This window comes from Petromyzon marinus, chromosome 28, assembly GCF_048934315.1.
Source record: "Petromyzon marinus isolate PM22_M1 ecotype Great Lakes invasive population chromosome 28, UKy_Petmar_22M1.pri1.0, whole genome shotgun sequence".
Lineage (NCBI taxonomy): Eukaryota > Metazoa > Chordata > Hyperoartia > Petromyzontiformes > Petromyzontidae > Petromyzon > Petromyzon marinus.
Genome location: NC_133694.1, coordinates 4,561,427 through 4,579,405, shown reverse-complemented (window position 1 = coordinate 4,579,405; position 17,979 = coordinate 4,561,427). Strand labels below are relative to the sequence as shown.

At 47.2% G+C, this 17,979-nt stretch overlaps 1 protein-coding gene and 1 long non-coding RNA gene across 5 annotated transcripts in view; one reads left to right on the top strand and one right to left on the bottom strand.

Annotated features, from left to right (window-relative positions):
- Positions 1 to 17,979, bottom strand: part of LOC116946935 (histone-lysine N-methyltransferase MECOM-like) — a 313,772-nt gene that overhangs the window by 184,009 nt on the left and 111,784 nt on the right. For all 4 annotated transcript variants that reach the window (XM_032962216.2, XM_032962218.2, XM_032962217.2 and 1 more), the window contains exons 2-3: positions 12,165 to 12,458; positions 6,147 to 6,376 (exon numbers count right to left, since the gene is read on the bottom strand). In XM_032962216.2, the coding sequence (XP_032818107.2) occupies positions 6,147 to 6,376; positions 12,165 to 12,458 (524 nt within the window). The remainder of the gene's footprint in view (positions 1 to 6,146; positions 6,377 to 12,164; positions 12,459 to 17,979) is intronic.
- On the top strand, positions 6,372 to 7,318 carry LOC142929295 (uncharacterized). The gene is made up of 2 exons (XR_012945531.1): positions 6,372 to 6,473; positions 7,162 to 7,318. It is a non-coding gene; the product is annotated as an uncharacterized LOC142929295 (long non-coding RNA).

The following is a 17,979-nucleotide window of genomic DNA, read 5'->3' as shown; positions in this document are numbered from 1 at the left end:
TTTAACCGCCCACTTAACACAATAAGACAGAACATCTTTGTTACCACTTGTTTATTTTATTGGCCTCTCGGACTGCTTACATTTCATATTTACGTAATTGTCTCCACGGACTGCGGATAAGCAATGGCTTGCACTTCCCCGTGCCCTGTACCCAGCTAAAGCCAAACAACCTCTAGCTAATGTCGCACGACCTTTCCCCGTTTGATTTGTGCTTCCCTTGGTGGGGGTCCGGGACGGCCTCGTCAGACGGTGCCTTTCAAAAAAAAACTTGAATTTATGACAGTTCATGAAAGGAAGTGCCACATTACTGATTATTGCGTATTGATCTATCAAGGCCAGGGAGTCAACGGATTCAAAAAAAGTGGCCAGGGAGACTCAATCTTTGAAACAGATTTCTTGGCAGCCCTTCATAAACTATGAATGTTTGAGCCGCAGCCTATTCAATCACTTATCCTCCATGGTTTAATAAATGAAAATACTGTTACTTGTTTTATATTGTGTTTGGCATTAAATTAAGTGCTTCGCCATAAGTGCAAACACACATGTACTCATATATACACACACAAAAAGACCAAAGATCCACACACATAACCTTTCTGGAGTGTTGGGACAAGTGTTGTTAGTGAGCGCCTGTTAAAGCCGGCACGGCACACGAGGCGTTGGTGTGGTAAGAAATCTGCACGGGCCACCTTTGTCTCTCCAGTCCTAATGTTTACACACACCCCCAGATACACATTTAAGGCTGAGTTGACTTATGAGAGGCCCAGGACTGCTTCACATATCATGATATTAGTCTCAAAGTGGCGGGTTTGTAGTGCAGTACATTAGCTTAGCTAATCCAGTGTTCCATTTTACATGGCATTGAGATAACCACGCTCGGACCAGTGCTCTCAATATGCTCCTTGCGTTACGAGTATCACTCTCTCGTTTACAACATTTAAAGAACAAAAATATGATGTATCGACCTGCGAAAGCTTCGTGACATCTCAAGGCTCCCTCTCTCTTCTTTTAACTGGCGGGTTCTGAGATTAGATGTTTTTTTGCCAATTGCGTCTGTGTGGGTTTGGTATGTGCGAGAAAAAAGGAAAAGACTTTCCCATGACGTATACGAGTGGGGTGACACTCAGCACTGCCATCACCTGGAAATCTCACAGCCGCACGCCCTACAACACCTGGCAAGATGGGATGCTTTTAGGATGCGTTGGCCATTGAAATATTTCGATGAACGCATATCAAACATTGCCCTATGTATTCGCAGCAAATCAAATATATCTGAAAAAAAAACACATTCTGATAATGGGATATTTGCTGAGTTTGATAGTTACACGAGACAACGCCTCCCCTAATAGCATTCACCAGCGTCGCGTTCGCCAGTCCAAACTACGCCAGCGAATCATACAATCTCATTAAACTCTCTCTGTGACCGTACACCCAGATGGAGATTACTAATCCGTCAATTACGGCGCAGCGATTGTGTCTGTCTGGCCCGTCCCGCGTGCCCATTTGTCATGTCTCTGGGTCCAATGCCGCAGCCCGTGAGTGTGCATCGCTCCCCCCCCCCCCATTCTCACTTTCTCCTTCGTTAACCGTCCCTCTGGTATTGCCACTCATAAGTAGGATATATTGTCTCTTGTCATCCAAGAGTAATTGCCAACAGCAAGTAAAATGTGGTTTATACACCAAAGTCTTAATTGTTTATCCGTGTACCATAAACCATTACAGTTGATTTCAAACAAAATACTTTACATATTTAACATTAGCACTTTCCTCTGTTTATTTATATTTGAGCATTTCTATCAGGGGACATCATTTTTCAGCACGCTAACTTGAATCGTGCTTCGGACTTTACATACCAAAGCTTAGTTGGTTTATTTAGCTTTTTCAACTATTATATTCCAAACATAATGTCGATGCCAAGTCAGAAGATGAACACATTTATATCTGAAAATCTACAGCTAGCAGTGCACCACACTGTGCCAGAGAATGGTCCTTAAAAAATGACATCAAGTAACTACTTCTGAGGTCACTTCAACAGGCCTCTATATCCACACTTCAGGCACACATTTATTTTTTGTAACGCCCCGTAAAGAGCATTTGTCACGTGGCAATCAAACAAAAACGTCTCTGAGCTGAAATAAGCCAAATAAATAATAAACACTAATTTAAAGTGAGAGTGTTCGAATGTGTGTGTTCATCGCTAGATGGACTGATATCATCAATTATCTGCACTTGAAAACCGTGTTTCGTTAGCTGGCGGCTAAAAGCTGAATTCAAACCCAGCATCTCAGCCATACTGGCTCAGCGCTCTGACCCTGGGCCTCCTACGTGGCCATCAAGAGACGCGGGTTCATTTTGAAAGAGAAAAACGAGTGCAGCAGCAGCATCTTACGTTGTCGCCTAGCTTGACCAGAGTCACACTTGATATATATTTTAGATTATTTGGGCTGCTAGAAATTCCCACGTGATAAGCCACGTCGTTGAGCGATAATTTGTGGCCAGGTCGCTTCTGAAAAAGAAGAAAATAGCTCAGTGGGCTTTACCTGGTAAAATGAAAGTTGATTTTATTAATTTTCTTCCCCCTCCAATACTTTGCATTCCTGTCGTGTTTATGGATTGCTTGCTGTTGAAACTTTCTGACCTATCCCTTCACTGGACATCTGTGGAAAAATAGCTTCATAGCTCATCGGATTTCTCCAGTATAAATAAAGATTCTGAGTCTGATACATTAAGTGGGACATGCTTGAATTTGTCGGGTAACAGCTCAAACAACGAATTTCTCTCCCATAAGCAAGGCGAGTGAAATAAGCCAAATAAGGACCCCCACCACCAGCACCACCGATCCCTCTCCACGCACGTGCACACACCCAACAACAACAACAACAACAACAAAAACGCACGCGGTGTCGCGGAACCGATGGATTCCCCCGGCATTATATGTTTCCCTGTCCGCACCGGTCAAAATGTGTACATTCATCCTTGGGGTTAGTGGAGAGAGGAAAATTTCCCAAGACGATTTTTGTTGCGCAGCGTTGTGACGTCACGTCACATTACGTTGCGTTGCAGCGGTGGCTGTGCACTGCCGCACGCATCTGACTGCTTCGTCTTTGCGCGTGCGGGCGCAGTGCTGAAGAGCTCGTTATCCGGCCCCGTCACACCTGCTCCGATTGTGGGTGTCTTGCAGCGCGCGCAATTAAATGCCGGTGCTTTAACGTGCAAGGGTAAAAGCCCACTGTCGGTAGCCTGCTGCCGGTCCTTGCTGCTGCTGCTGCTGGTGTAGTTGCAGAATGGAAACACGTGTCCTGCATGTGTGCGTGCGGGTGAGGGAGCGGTAGTGTCGCGGTTAGCACGCCGCACTACAAACCTGGCTTCGATTCTCGAAAAGTGGCCAACACCAGTGACGACTATCTGAACCAAGTCCTGGGCCTCCTCTAGGTCGGCACAGCCTCAAACGAGTACCTGGCGCGGTGTGTAAACATCGCCACTCGGGAGACAAAGGCGGCCGGCCGTGGTGCTGGCCACCCACCCCCTCGTGTGCCGTGCTAGCAGCACTTGCGCCAACAGTCTATACAGGGGACCTTTGTCATCATATGAACTCATGAATGTATTCTCTTTGAAATAATAGAAGCGAAAGATGCACATTGCTCCCCTGCACTACAACTGCTCACTTTTCATCACTTCGCGCATGTCGCTTTGATTATCTTGCCACAAGTGTCAAAACGCATGTGTTCGGTACACACAGTTGGCTTTGCACGCAACGGTGAAGGTTGGCTTGTTCGAAAATACACAGCGGCGTTCACGTCTGCACTTCAACATGTCTGCAATAGGTTGCAAACGACACACGTGATTGGACAGAGGTCACTTGAGAGATAAACGCCGAAAGATTGAGGGACAGGGGAAAGGACACACACGCAACTTACCTGCTCCTCAAGCAAATGCGGTGGTTAAATGACATCCATACTTCACGATAATAACGGAGAGTAATTTACAGGTCTTGACAATCCACTGCTGGATGGAGGCACATTCCAACGTAGTGTAAATCACAGGGTGTGTCTTGGTTTGTGTGAACGCTTCAACCACGTTGGTCAGTGCGGGTCGGCGAAGTCACGGAGTGGGGACCAAGAACCGCTTTTAGATATCGCCTGCCGCTGATGTTAGCCGTGGTCAGGAAGACAAACTCAGGTCGCCAAGCTCATAGGGCAGTGTGCTAAACACTCTGTCGCCGTATCCCTCCAACATCGGCGTGGTGAAGTATGTTCAAACAACCCCCACGACTGACGCAAACTATAAGCTTTTTTTTATTTTAGCAGGTAAGGCCCACTGAGCCTTATAGCTATTTTTTGAGAAGTGGCCTGGCCACAGATTATATTTATAGCTCAACAAAGTGGCTTATCACGTGGTAATGTATGGCAGACAAAGACTCTAAACGCATGTTTCTAAATGTGGAGGGAAAAACCGGAGGACCTGGAGAAAAATCCGCAAGACCACAGGGAGAGAGAGACATGCAAACTCCAAATATACAGGCATCAAGTTCGGGATCGAACCCAGGACCTCCAGTATACCAGGTAACGTAGTTAACATCTCGCCACCATGACACAGCATTGGGAGGGACTTCATCCAGCAGTGGATTGACAAAGGCTTCTAAGCATCCATATGAATCGTGGCACAAGTACTTTCATTTTCTTTTCACAATTCTCTTTGTGAAGTTAATATTTTAAAACGAGTTTTTGTTGCGGACCTAATGTATTCCGATAGACACGCGCGGATGTTGAAGCGTGTTATTTTCTCACGACAGCTGTGCAATGTGAAGATTATTTGTTTATATATATTGTTAAGAACATAACCACGAACATCGCGAGATCGCGAGCCATTGCATTACCAGCACATGGCCCACAGCTGTGGATTCGCAGGAGTCACACTTGGCTGTGGCATGGCCATCATCGCCATGGTTTCAAGCGGTGCTGATGTTTGCACGACCCTTCTGAACTAAGTGGCCCAACGCGCTAAACAAATTGACAAGGATAACACGTCGTAGTAGTAGCAGGACTTTCGCGATCAATATTGCCCATGATAGAGGGGTTTTTTGGGGTAAGAGCACGTAAATATAAATGTGTCGTTAAACCCGCAGCCAACCGACAGAGCCAATTAGCAAGGTTTGTCACGTGAACACAGCATGTCGCCTGATGAGGTTGGTTGTATAAAGCGGCGAAACGTCGTGCGCGAATGGTAAACGTTTTGTGGGTTTACTCTCCAACACGCCGGGTTGTGCTGAACTAGTGTCTAATTGACACGTTTTGTTTTTACGTGACAAGCCCTTACTCAATGGCTGTGTCGGGGTGGTGTTGGGTTTAACGGGCAACACATTGATATCTATGCGATCTAACCGAACAACAAAAAAAACCTCTATTGTGGATCAATTGACAGGAGCGGCAAAATGTAGGGGGACTCACAGCAAAGATGGGCGGTTGCCCGAATGCTTCCAGATTAAATGTGCGCTCAGCCCACACACACACACACAGGCACACGGGTGAAGCTGATATGGCAATGCGTGTGACTTGGCCTCGCCTCCCAATTGCTTTACGATGTTAAGTTGGAGGCTGCTTGCGAGCTCTTTTTTTTACGAAGAACAGCAACAAGACACGGTGTAACTTTGCTGGAGACCACAGAAGCCAAGAACTGAGTGTCCTAGTTGTCAAGCCCAAAGCCAGACCAATTCTTTGTTTTGTTCAGTTTATTTTACCAGGTAAAGCCCAATTTGAGTGAGTGAACCGTGAATAAGCACACAATGAGAAACTACGAATGGCTTCTTACTCAGGAAACCTTCGCTGAGCCTTCAGGAGCGTCCTGCATGGGGGTGTTTGACCAATTGAGTACTCTTCTGTCGTGCAGAAAAACAAATTTGGAGCATAACTTATCTGATCTACCTGATTATTATTTGACTTGACAATAATAATTTACAATTGGGTATCGTGCAATTGGGGGAGGTGGGAGGGTCAGCTCTGTCCAGCCACCCTGCCGCGGCAGGGGCTGCTCTGATGGACAGGTCGCAACCATGCACGAGTCACCGACCCCACAATAACGAGGACCACACAACAACAACAACGACGACCGCCCGCCCCCCCGAAGCCACCGCCACCGCGATCCCTCACCTCCCACGCGTGGTCCCCGTCCTTGGAGCGCGGACTGCCGCCCTCGCCGGCCGTGTAGGGCCCGTACTTGTCGCCGGCGCGCAGGCCGCTCCGCGCCCACACGCCGAGGCCCGCACCGGGGGGCGAGCGCGCCTCGCGTAGCTCCAGCTCGCCGGGCAGCGACACGTCGTCGGGAACGTAGACGGACGAGCCGTACGCGGGCGGCCCCGCGTCGCCGCACTCGTACGGGCCTGTGGGGGCGGGCGGGCGGGCGACGCGCGCAGTGTGTCACGCGGCGCGCCGATGCTTGCGGGGAAGCAGCGGCCAGAGTGATCGGCAGGCAGCTCGGTGAGCTTGGCGACCTGAGTTTCAGAATCGGAATGTTTATTTCGACCGGGGGAATCCGGTTGAGCTGTGAAACGGTTTCCGCCCGCGTCCTGGTTTTTAACATTTTTTTTTATATATATAATGCCCGGACCGTGTCGCCTTGTTGTTTGTTGTTGTTATGAGCGTTTAGGAGACTGTCCTGGTAGAAATCTGGGAGTCCTTACCGCGGGGCGGTTAAAAGTCTCTGCGTTTTGTCAGTTGCTTAGGAATACAGCGCCCGAGATTGCGTTTACAATCACGTGCAGTTGTCCACCTCTTCCAACCTTGTGGGATATTCATCTTCCCATGATATGTCCTGATTTTTTGTGTGTGTGTGTATATATGCATGTTGAACTTTTTCTCGTGCCATCATCAATCATCCATGATCAATCTACTGCTGCACGAAGGCCTGCCCCAGGTCGCCACTATCCATCGTGTTCCTGCAACAAGCCACCCAGTACCCGCTGGGTGGGTTCTTTCCACGGACAGGAATGTGTCCTTCATCTCACCTACACTGTCTTAGTTCTAAAGCACAGTGAAGCATATGTCCCCACGGTGTTTAAAGCAATTTGCGCTTTATATTTCCATATTTGTCCAGAAGCATACGTGCGCACAGCGGTGAAAGTGTCATTCTCTGCGCGTGTCCACACACCCTGACCCTTTCGCACAGAACCATCTGTGCCTCGGTGAGCGCCAGCAAGTCGGAAATGCAACATTGTGCTTTTCCCAAACGTGGGAAGTCAACAGTGGAGCCGCGGTGGATTAAAGGCGGGGGGTGGAGAGGGGAGTCATGAGGACAATCCCCCCCCCCCTACCCAGAGACAATACATTGAATGCTCTCGTATTATTATTAATGTACGGTCTTGTTTGTATGTTGGTGTGTGTCTCGCTCGGTGTGTCTTTGTGTGTGTGTCTCTCTCTGCACGTGTGTCTGCCTATGCTGTTCCCGTGTCTGTGCTTTACCATTCATTCTTACCTAATGATGATTGCTTGTGTAGCAACCGAAACGTCGTATTCTATTATTATTTGATTTGATTTTCTACGTGACTTTACCGAAAGATCCAAGGAGCAAAGCGTATGTTGAACTTCATTCGCACCACACGTAGCCAAACGTGCTGATCGGACGACAAACTAAAACACAGAAAAAGGTTGATTTTTCAGGATGCCCACACCCCCCACCCCTTCCCCTCCTTGGAAAGTTTTGTAGATCGGCCTGTGCTGCGGAGACACTGGCTCCCATCACGACCGTCCCGCTTGAGAGCTTTTGCCAATTCTCTGCCGATTATTTGTGTGTGCGCGCGCGTGCGCGTGTGTGGGAGGAAACCAGGGCACCAGGAGGAGGAGGATACAAAACATGCACGCATGCATACGTACAGAGGAATACAGTAACATATATATAATAATAACAACAACGAAAATCTATACTAAGAGTTCAGCACCCTATTTTCCACGCGGCCGTATACTTGGCCACTTTATAACTCCGCATGTTTGGCATCACATTAAATAATTCAACTTCAAATGAGTACCTCGGGAGGTAATTGCAGTTACGACTGTGCGGTGTTGAACCACACCGCGCCACGGCCTCATTCGTTATGATTGATGTGCTGGCCTAAATAGGTGCTCGCTAATAAGCGCTTGCCCCCGAGCGTGGCGACGGCTGAATGGGTATTTTGGATGATTATCCTGTTTATTTGCTTTTAAATAAAAATCGAGGCCGCGCCTTCGCACAAGATCCACAGGTGGGTGCTCTCGATTGCAGAGCCCTGAAGCCTTGTCAAGGATTGAGGCGTAATATTTAGATGGAAGTTAACGCTTTCTCATTTTCGTCACACACTTGCTCGATGGGGGCTTGAAAAATTATCCGATGATGCTGGATGTAATTACTAGCGAAACGTCGTACTCAAATTGTAAATGCTGCAGGTTTACTCTCCAACAACATCGGTGTGCTGAAGTACAAACCGATGGGCACTTTTGTTTACGTGACAAACCTTACTAATTGGCTGTGTCGGGTGGTGGCGGGTTGACGAGACATGTTTATGTATGCGATCTAACCCCCAAAAACAACCTGCATTATGAATAATATTTGTCGCCAAAGCCTACGAATTAAACTGGCTTGCCAAACGTTTGCGATGACCGCCTCTTGAGATCGGAGCACGCTTTTGTGAACAGCACGACCGTCGTGAATTTTCACAACGAGAAATGAGGGGGCCGAAACGTGGTTGGCATGGGCCCTGGTGCAAAGTGTGAAAAATGGGGATCCCTGTCCCAATTTCCACTTGCTTTGAAGCCCCGCGCCTGGGCCCCGGTGTATGGGCCACGGTGCAGTTGCACTGCCTGCACACTCTATAAAAGCTACGGCACTTGTGCCCCAACATTTCCCAGTTCTCCCTGCTGGTGCCCACATCAGGCGCGCTTCTGCGGCGGCCGTCTGGAACGCTCTTCCGTCCGATGTTAGGAAGCCACAAGGAGCTGTGCACTTTCAAATCTGGATTGAAAACTCATTTCTTTAGAACTGCTTTTTGTGTTCAGTTTGTTGTCCTTCCCCCGCACCTCCGATTAGCACGCTTGCCTACGTATGGTGCGAAAGAAGTTCACCATACATACAACATTTAAAGAAAGATCCTCAACCCCCTCTTTTCCATCCAACTTCTTCCATTTTATTTTAGTTATTTTCTCCCTTACCTCCCCTCACCCCCCCCCCCTCATATAAACGTTTACTTTTCTGCTAGAGGGACCCCACCTAGGTAGTGCAGTGAGTGCAATACACCTCTCTTCACCAAGCTCTGCCGTGTCTATCTCAGGCATTTATGCCCCCCTCCTTGTTCTGCGATCAGTGCTATGTACCGTGCACCGCGTTGAGTTGAAATAAATAAAAATAAATCTGGTGCCATCTTGCGTTCCCACCCCTTAGCTTTTAAAGGTCTCCGGTTTGGCTCAAACTTAGTGGCCTTTCATTATTATCATCATTTTCACAAGACTGACCACCACCCCCCACCCCAGCCAAAATCCCCACTGCTCACTCATTCCAAAACACCCCCCACCCCCACCACCTCACTCTGTCTCACCCATACGACCACGCATAGCCCCACGGCCACCAACCGCCACCACCTCACCGAGCCCGATAGCAACATGAAACATGTATGACTTCTAAATTTATTTGCCGAACTTATGGAATTGAAAACACCCTACCCCTGAAGGATGACTGGTCCATGCCATAGCTCATCACCGAAAAGGGCAAACCAAAAAAAATATACAAACGAAGATAAAAAAAAAATTCTTAAAATTATGGCATCAAGGATTAATTTTGTTTCCCCCCTCCCGACCCTAACGGTGTAGAGTATTTTGACCTCTCTCTTTCATGTGCGGTCTGTTGTTAATTAACGAGCACAATCAAGTTAATTTCGCTAAATAAAAATTGGTGAAATTCTTATATGATTTGTTTTCATATCTCGCTATTTTGAACAATAATGCCAAGATAATTGTCCGGGAAAGCCTCAATGAGTCTCGATCTTCTTTCTCAGGAGGGCTCTGCTACTTTGGGATGTTTGGCCCATTTCAATAATAAGAGCTTTGGCTTCTTGTGGGAGGAAACCAGAGGACCCGGAAAAAACCTTCCAAACAGATTAATAACATCCACTGGTGGCACTTACCATCTCGACCTGCGCCAGTATACACGAGGTCGTGGGACCGATTGTGACCCTGATGCCTGAGTTTGCATGTTCTCCCCATGGCCACGTGGATTTTTATCCGGACCCTCCGGTTTTCCCCTCCAAATTTCCAAACACGCCTTTCGAGGATTTGGCCGCTATACATTTCCACATGATAAGCCACTTTGTTCAGTGGTACCTTACCTAGTGGAATAGAAAATAGTTGTATAGTTGTATCTCCTCGTCACCTCACAGCACAAACCTACACCATCTGGCACCACCAGGCAGTATTTCAACCAAGCCATCGGCCAGACTCAACCCTGCTGAAAAAAGAGACACGCTACCTTTGGCAAATGTTAAATTGTTGCTGCTGTGAAAATTATCTCCATTTGCACAAATTTACTTGAATTCATCTCGTTCTCAATATTGTAAATGTCTTCAAAAAAGCTTTTTTTACCTCTCTGGCCTCTCGATGTTGTGTGAAAATGGGCAATTGCCCAAAATGTTGCCTAAATAGAAACGTTATCTTATTAAGTCGGTGTTACTCGCAAATGCTTTGAGATTATGTTTGTTTCAAGTTATTATTTGATTTCAATACATTTCCAGTTTTTTTACACGTCTTTCACAAAAATATTTAAAAGAGCATATTATCAGTATACATTGACTTAAGTCTAAATAAAAGTGGATATTTCACGAATATCACCATGTTCTATTTCATCTCGCCGGATATTTAATTTTTTTACATATCCAACTAACCCACCACTTCCATTACTTTGAGCAAAGTTTATGACGGCCTTATTTGCCGCAAAGGCCAATGAAGTCATGAGAAAATTTTCCCAGTTTCGATCGTCCACTTGCCATTCAACGAAGCAATGACCATAGGCCACGTGCAGTTCCCGTCAAACACCGTTGACGTAAATCTCCGCTTGTAGAAAAGAATGCGGTGCGCAAAATCGCCGAGACCCGAATTACTCCAGGAAGTTTGTGCCGTAACCAACATCGTCCGGTTAAGGCAGGTGAAAAACAGGTCCTTTCTGAAGTCGTCGTGGGCCGGGGGGCTGGGGCAATGAGTGGGAGCAAATGTCAACCGTGAGCTTATGCACGGCCGGGATGAAACGGGTACCCACTCTAGGCATTTAATTAATTGGAAACATACTATCACCGTATGCTTCACTCTGACAAACACAACAAAAGGGTGGCGGATGATGTAAGGCTGGCAGGAGGCTGCTGCCCACCTGCTCGGGGATTGTATGATTCATGCACATCCGTGGTCGGCATTTATTTAAAAAAAAAATCGTCCGCTGAGCGGCTTACGGGAAGCCCCCTCGCACGTGCGTCGCGGGTCGAGTTGGTGAGGACGCAGCGGGCGGTTTAAGAAAGTTCTAAGTTGAATTCCGCTTCTCTGCACGAAGGCGAGTGCCACGTGGCACCGCGGCAACGAAATGTGTAGAGGTGTGTGCATAGATTGAAAAAAAAATCAACACATTTGTCAATAACAGTATGACTTTAAAAGTAAAAAATATAACGGGTAACGTTTTGGGAAATTTCATTTCTTTATAGCACGCAAGAAGAAGAGAGCCCATTGGTGGAAATACTGTTATATTTACTTTCCTTTTAAGGCCACAGCATTATTGACAGATGCGCTGAGTTCTTTGTTAATTGTGCTTGTGCACCACTGCCAACACACCAGCATCACCGAATTATTTACACATAGAAATAAAAAAAATAATTTAGTGAACATATTGATCAATTTCATATTTAATTGTGCAGTTGGTCATTAGTCTGCATGTAGGGGTGTGATATTTCATATATGGCTTTTCCCAATCAAGTAATTCCTTTTAAATAATGCACATTTTAACCGTGTAGCTGATTCAGAAGAAGAAGATGAGGAGGATGATGATGGATGCATCACCACCAACGGCCAAATGAACAAACCCCGGCCACCACCGCCACGCCACGCCCCACCCCACCCTCTTCCCCCGCCGCCAGCCGCGCGCGTACACCCCGCACCGCCGCGCTGTCTTACGGCCAAACTCCTGGCTGTCGTCGGCCGAGTGAAGCATGGAGGGCGAGCTGGGAAGCGACGGCGGCCCGTGCTTGAGGGCCGCGTGCGCGCCGGCGCTCAGCGCGCTGCTGCTGAGCAGGCAATTGGCTGCGGCGGCGGCTGCTGCGGCGGCGGCGGCGGCGTCGTCGTCGTCCCGCTCGTCGCCGTCCGACGGGACCGTCCCGACGGCCCCCAGAGCTGTCTCCCCGACCGCCGCCAGGCCGGGCTGTCCGTCGTACATGTCCTCAACCACCTCGTCATCCTCCTCCTCCTCGTCTGCGGACACAGTGCCCAGCGAGCAGCGGCGACGGGGATGAGTTTGGGACGCCAGACGAGGCGCGGAGAAGGGTTAAGGGGTCGGGGGGTGAGGTGGATGGCTGGAGGGTGAGGAGGTTGGGTGTTGAGGCCACGTCAGGTCTAATCATGGGACAGGTTTCTTGAATCCCACTTCCCCTATCGCCTCTGTCCCCCCCCCGCCACCCCCAGCAGCTAATGGATCAACAGGTCATCTGCGGCGGGGTAAAGTGTGGGCACTCCCACCTATTTCCAAAATGTCTGGCCAAAGTGAAAGAGTAGGCCAAATGCCCTCTAGAGGGCCTCTGTAGAGCCCCCCCCCCCCCCCCCCCACTAGCAGGAATGTGAGCAAAAAATTGAAGTTCTGCCTCTTTTCCTTCTCCATCATCATCTTTACGATTATGGAAAATGACAACCCGGCCATCGACACGTTCACATTTCTGAGTGCAATAGCTCATTAACGTGCTTTCAACTAATAGACACGTATGTTTACACACAGTGTATATACAACCAGCCAGTGTAAAGTTTCCATCTCGTCCATAATTTATCAATGTGCCCTAATGACCCGTAATTTAGTCTTCATTAGGCGGGGTGTAGTGTCGCACGCTTGTAATCAATCGCATTGGTTGCAAAAGGTTGGTGGGTCACATGGATCCGTGAAACTTACAATCCCACTAGACCGTGAAAGGTCCAGGAGCTAGCAGCACCATTAAATAGATTCTTAAATCAAGTGCCTCGCCAGGATATCTCACCGATGACCTCTGGATTGCACATCCAGTGTGAAAACTATTACACATGCGACATCATCCGAGAGACTACAACGAACAACAAAGATGATGGTGATGATGATGATGGACGGATGACTAAAATGTGCCCGAACCAGATGAGTGCAAGGAATTGATTCTGAGGGCTCTCCCAGAATATCGCAAAACGTATTCTGTGGGTGTAAGCCTCGCAAACAAATGATGTTACTGAAAAAACACTGATCTGGTCCACAGGACTTGGGAGTCAGGAAGGGCCACGGCAAGTGATTGATCAATACTGGGCAGGCGGTGCAAGATAAGTTCCCAACTGACATTCTTCGTTCCGCAGACCGCAGACACGGCGATGGGATGAATGGACTCTGGGCGAAAGCGCGTGACAAAGCAGTACCAAAGTCCACCTGCTGAACACCGGATCGTGTGGAGAGGGAAGGTGTATTGGGATCGGCGGTCTGATCGATGGCTTTATTTTTACCGGTTGTATTTATTTAGAGGTGAGAGGCCGTTCAGATACGTTATCCCTTTTGCAAGCGGCAGCTACAGCGGGAAAGGGAGGGGTCATTACCATCCGAGGCGTTAACGACAAATCTATTCACCGGTCACATTCCATTCTTACGCTCACGGTGCACGCGTGTGAGAATCGAGCGTCGTTGGTCCGTGTGCAGGGGATACGCACGATCGCCGAAAGCCACTAGATATGCTACCGTGCACCATGATTTTCATATACATCAATTGGAAAATATAACTGTGGCGTGCTGCGGATTATCTCCTTAATGGTGGACTATGCAGCCGCCTACTTAAAGGAGGCTAGATAGCCTAGCAATGTGCCCTTCTTAAGAACGGAGCGGATAGAAGATGTGAATGTGTTGGAATTGAACTCATCTCACACTCGGGAGCCCCCTGAGAAAACTTGCAAACGTTCAAACGCAATAAACAAGGCAGTGAGTTGTGTTTTTTTTTTGGAGGGTGGCGGGGTGGGGCAAGAGTAGAGACATTTGCAGGCGAAAGAGACAGGAAATGGCACAACTCATTTCTCATTTATGAACCCTTGCTTAGAACTTCCCACGGTCCCAGTAGTGCAGAGCGTAAACTGCGAATCGGTCGTTCACTCCGCCACCCCCCCCCCCCACCATGTCTCTCTCCGCTCTCAACCAAGGCGCATCGCCCAAATCGCCAGCGACAAGTCAGCGTGAAGGATACGTGCAGCGACTGGCGTTTTTTTTTTGTTTTTGTTTTATCGTCGTGCCTTAATGATTGTTTTTTTTTGTCCACTCATATTGTCAACCAGGCTCAATGGCCCGTAAAACACGAGGATACCCGAGAGGGTTTCAAGCTATAGTTTGAAAAATAATCAAGCGAACAACAGACGGACAAACAAACAAAACGCACGCGCGCGCGCAAATATCAACGGTGCCCAAATGTGCATGGACGAATAAAGATGCCCACAAAAAGGATTGGCATCGAGAAATTGGACCTAAAAAAATGTATACCTGTTGGCTACTTATTATTATTACAATGAAGTTACATGGGACCTCCTTTGCCAGTACCCAAATATGAGAATAGGTGAGAATAGGTTTTCCCCTTTTTTCTGGCAACAAAACAGGTGTTAAGATGTTAAAACACCAAATTGAAACCTTTAACAAGGAATCATGTCTGCATTAACCACAATACGTGTGATTAGAATGCCAACAAAAAACACTCTGAAACTATATGCATTGACTTTGAAACTGATTGGTCCACACCAGAGACAGCTTTCTTTTGAGCCTCGTCTCATAACGGTGTTAGACCAGAGGACGCCAAAAACAAGCTGTCTCTGGTGTGGACCAATCAATTTCAAAGACAATGCATATATTATCAGAGTATGTTTTTTGTTTGCATTCTGACCACAAGTATTGTGGTTAATGCACACATGATTCCTTGTAAAAGGTTTCAGCTTGGTGTTTTAACATCTTGACGCCTGTTTTGTTGCCAGAAAAAAAGGCGAAAACCTATTCTCACCTACAATGAAGTTATTATCATAATTGGGGTAAAATGCAGTGTATCGATTTGCTAATGGAAGGCAGCGGGGGTGGGGGGGATGGTGATGCGAGTTCACGGCGTTTCATCATATTACATTATACGTGGAGATTTGCTGATGGAGCACACCAATTACTTTATGCCTTTTAGTGTTTAATATCCATTCATGCATACGTGTTAATCGCACCATTCTTCCATTCTTTCTCTCTGTCATAATTAATTAATTAGCTACATTGTAAGAAAAGTAATCAAACGTGTGCCTGGTTTAAGCCACATTTTGCTCGCTTGCCATGTTCGTAAATCCATCAAGCATGAGTGTCATCGTGTGGAGACATGGGAGGCAGAGTTCCGCTTATGTGTGTATGTACATGTACAGCTTTGTTGTCAGGCCACTGCTGGATAGTTTTACGTTTAGCAGTCTTGGAAATTCCACATTCCGATGGTAGAGACCAGTCTCTCCAGGTGGTGCTCAAGTAACCAACCCTATAGAAACAATAATGTCGATAACGATGACGATGGTGATGTTGGTGATATAATACCAGACCTGGAGCCGATTACAATTGCAATCGTGCAATTCATAATTAACCGAAATGAATTTTTGGCTGTTGTAATTGCAAATATATTTGAGTGCGGCTCTGGACAATACAGTAGAGTACAATTTATGAAGACGCACATACAAAGATAATCTGAACGCAGCTGCTTCTCAACACACTGTGACACTGTGCACAAATGAGCGGGACTCGCATAAGAATTCTATCGGCAGAAGAAGACATGGGCAGGGTAATGGGGAAGGCCTTGAACGTAGTGGAGCCGCACTGGGGCAAGGGAGTTGGCAGCACAAGCGGCCCAGGGGGATGGCGATGACCGCGATGATGTCAACGATGGGCGGTCGTGAGTCAACCCTAATCTGGATTTGAACTCACGCAAACTGAGACCACAAGCCCCGGCTCTCTTGTGCCGAGTGAGTAATACGTTAATTGATAATAATTGTAGATTATTCAGAGCCGTGCCAGGAACATAGCTTATCTAATTTCGCTGTCTAGCCTATCGATCGCTTCTGGGTATGAATCAAGTTTCATATTGTTAAATCGATTGAGAGATATTGCAACGGTTACGTTTTTAGTTGCGATGTAAAAAAGCCGGAATGATTGCGCGTGAGCGGGCGCGATTGCTTTGCCTTCAAACAAATGCGTCGCTCTTACTGTATCATTCAGCACAGCTTTTCTGTTAAAGGAACCAGCGTTGTAATTACCTATTGATTATAGTCGTGTTGTGTGAATGGAGACGGTATGTCAAACCCTTAGCGGAACCGGCTCGCCATTGCCACAGTCGCCTTTGACACGGGGATTTTGAAATACACATTGTCGATGGTCGGATAAATTATGAAACACTGGAACAGAGTTGATGATTTATGCTCATGATACAGCACATGGCGTCTACTTTCCAGGGGTGATGCCAACGCAACTCACCGCGCAGTGGGACAACAACAACAATAATGCAACGTTGATTTTATTCCTCCAAAATAAGCGGCGTGCGTTGAATGAAACACACCCGCCACCAAATTGCGGTGAGGTATGGTCACGGCTGACACGGAGTGCGGAGGGCGACCTTCATCCAATAGGCGATTTACTTGACAAAGGAATGTGGAGAATGATGTTGGTGATGGAGCATTTATATTTAGTTTTTTATTTCTATTTTTTATTTTATTGGAGATTTCAATTTAGTGTTTCTTGGGTAACAATGTGTTTTACCACTGGCACTTTTTATGCCTGATCTTGTACTTTTGTTTTATTCCTTAATGAGCTCAAAACTTAAAAAAATTATACATTTTATGCGTGAAAATACGTGATTTCTTACCTTTTTAAAAAAGAGTTATTCATTTGTATTATTCGGTCATGTTTCTGTATTGTCACAGCAGCGGCGTGCGAGGTTTTCGTTGACGAAAACCTCGCACGGTACTTCAAAATAAACCGAAACCAAAATGACTGCGGGAACGCGCCCAAGCGTGGCGGAGTTTTCGTCACCGCTAGGTACTCGGGTGGGAGGCTGTCGGGGTGGGGGGGGGGACACCAGCGGCGGTGTCGGTTGAGGTAGCGAGATGGCCAGAAGAGGGCGGTGCAGTGGTCGCGTATTGAATTCGTCTTTACAGAGCTTTTGAGTTCTCTTTTTTGCCCTCTCTCGAATTTGAGTTCGCCCGTTTCCTCCAACTTGCCATTAACCCCTCCTTGGTGCGATTGGCCAAACACCTCAAGGGCAGGGCCCTCCTGAACAAGCGTCTTGAGACGCCCTGAGACTTTTATGTACAATCAAAAGTCATTATTATTATTCGCACTCCTCTTAAAAATTGCCATTGTAGGTGGACGGCGTTATGCTTTAACACACACTGAGACGTGATTGCTTATACAGTATTCCACAGGTATGTATTTTCGTGACTTTAAAAAAAAAAAAAGAATCGTCCTGCTATGCAGTGGTTCACGAACGGAGAACCAATCCGCTTGTCAACTTTCTTACCATGTCCCCAACAAGTCTTTTCTCAGGGCCCCGGAGTGTGAAGTGCCATCTCCAACGATAAGTCAGTCGATCACTCTGCACCCTCCCCCCCGCACCCCCGTCTCTCTCTCTACCCTGAAGAAGGAGCCCTTGCACCAAACATGAGCCTATATCTTATACATTCGTCTGCTGGTGCGCAAAGTATCGATGACGCATCTGGGAGACATTTTCTTCCG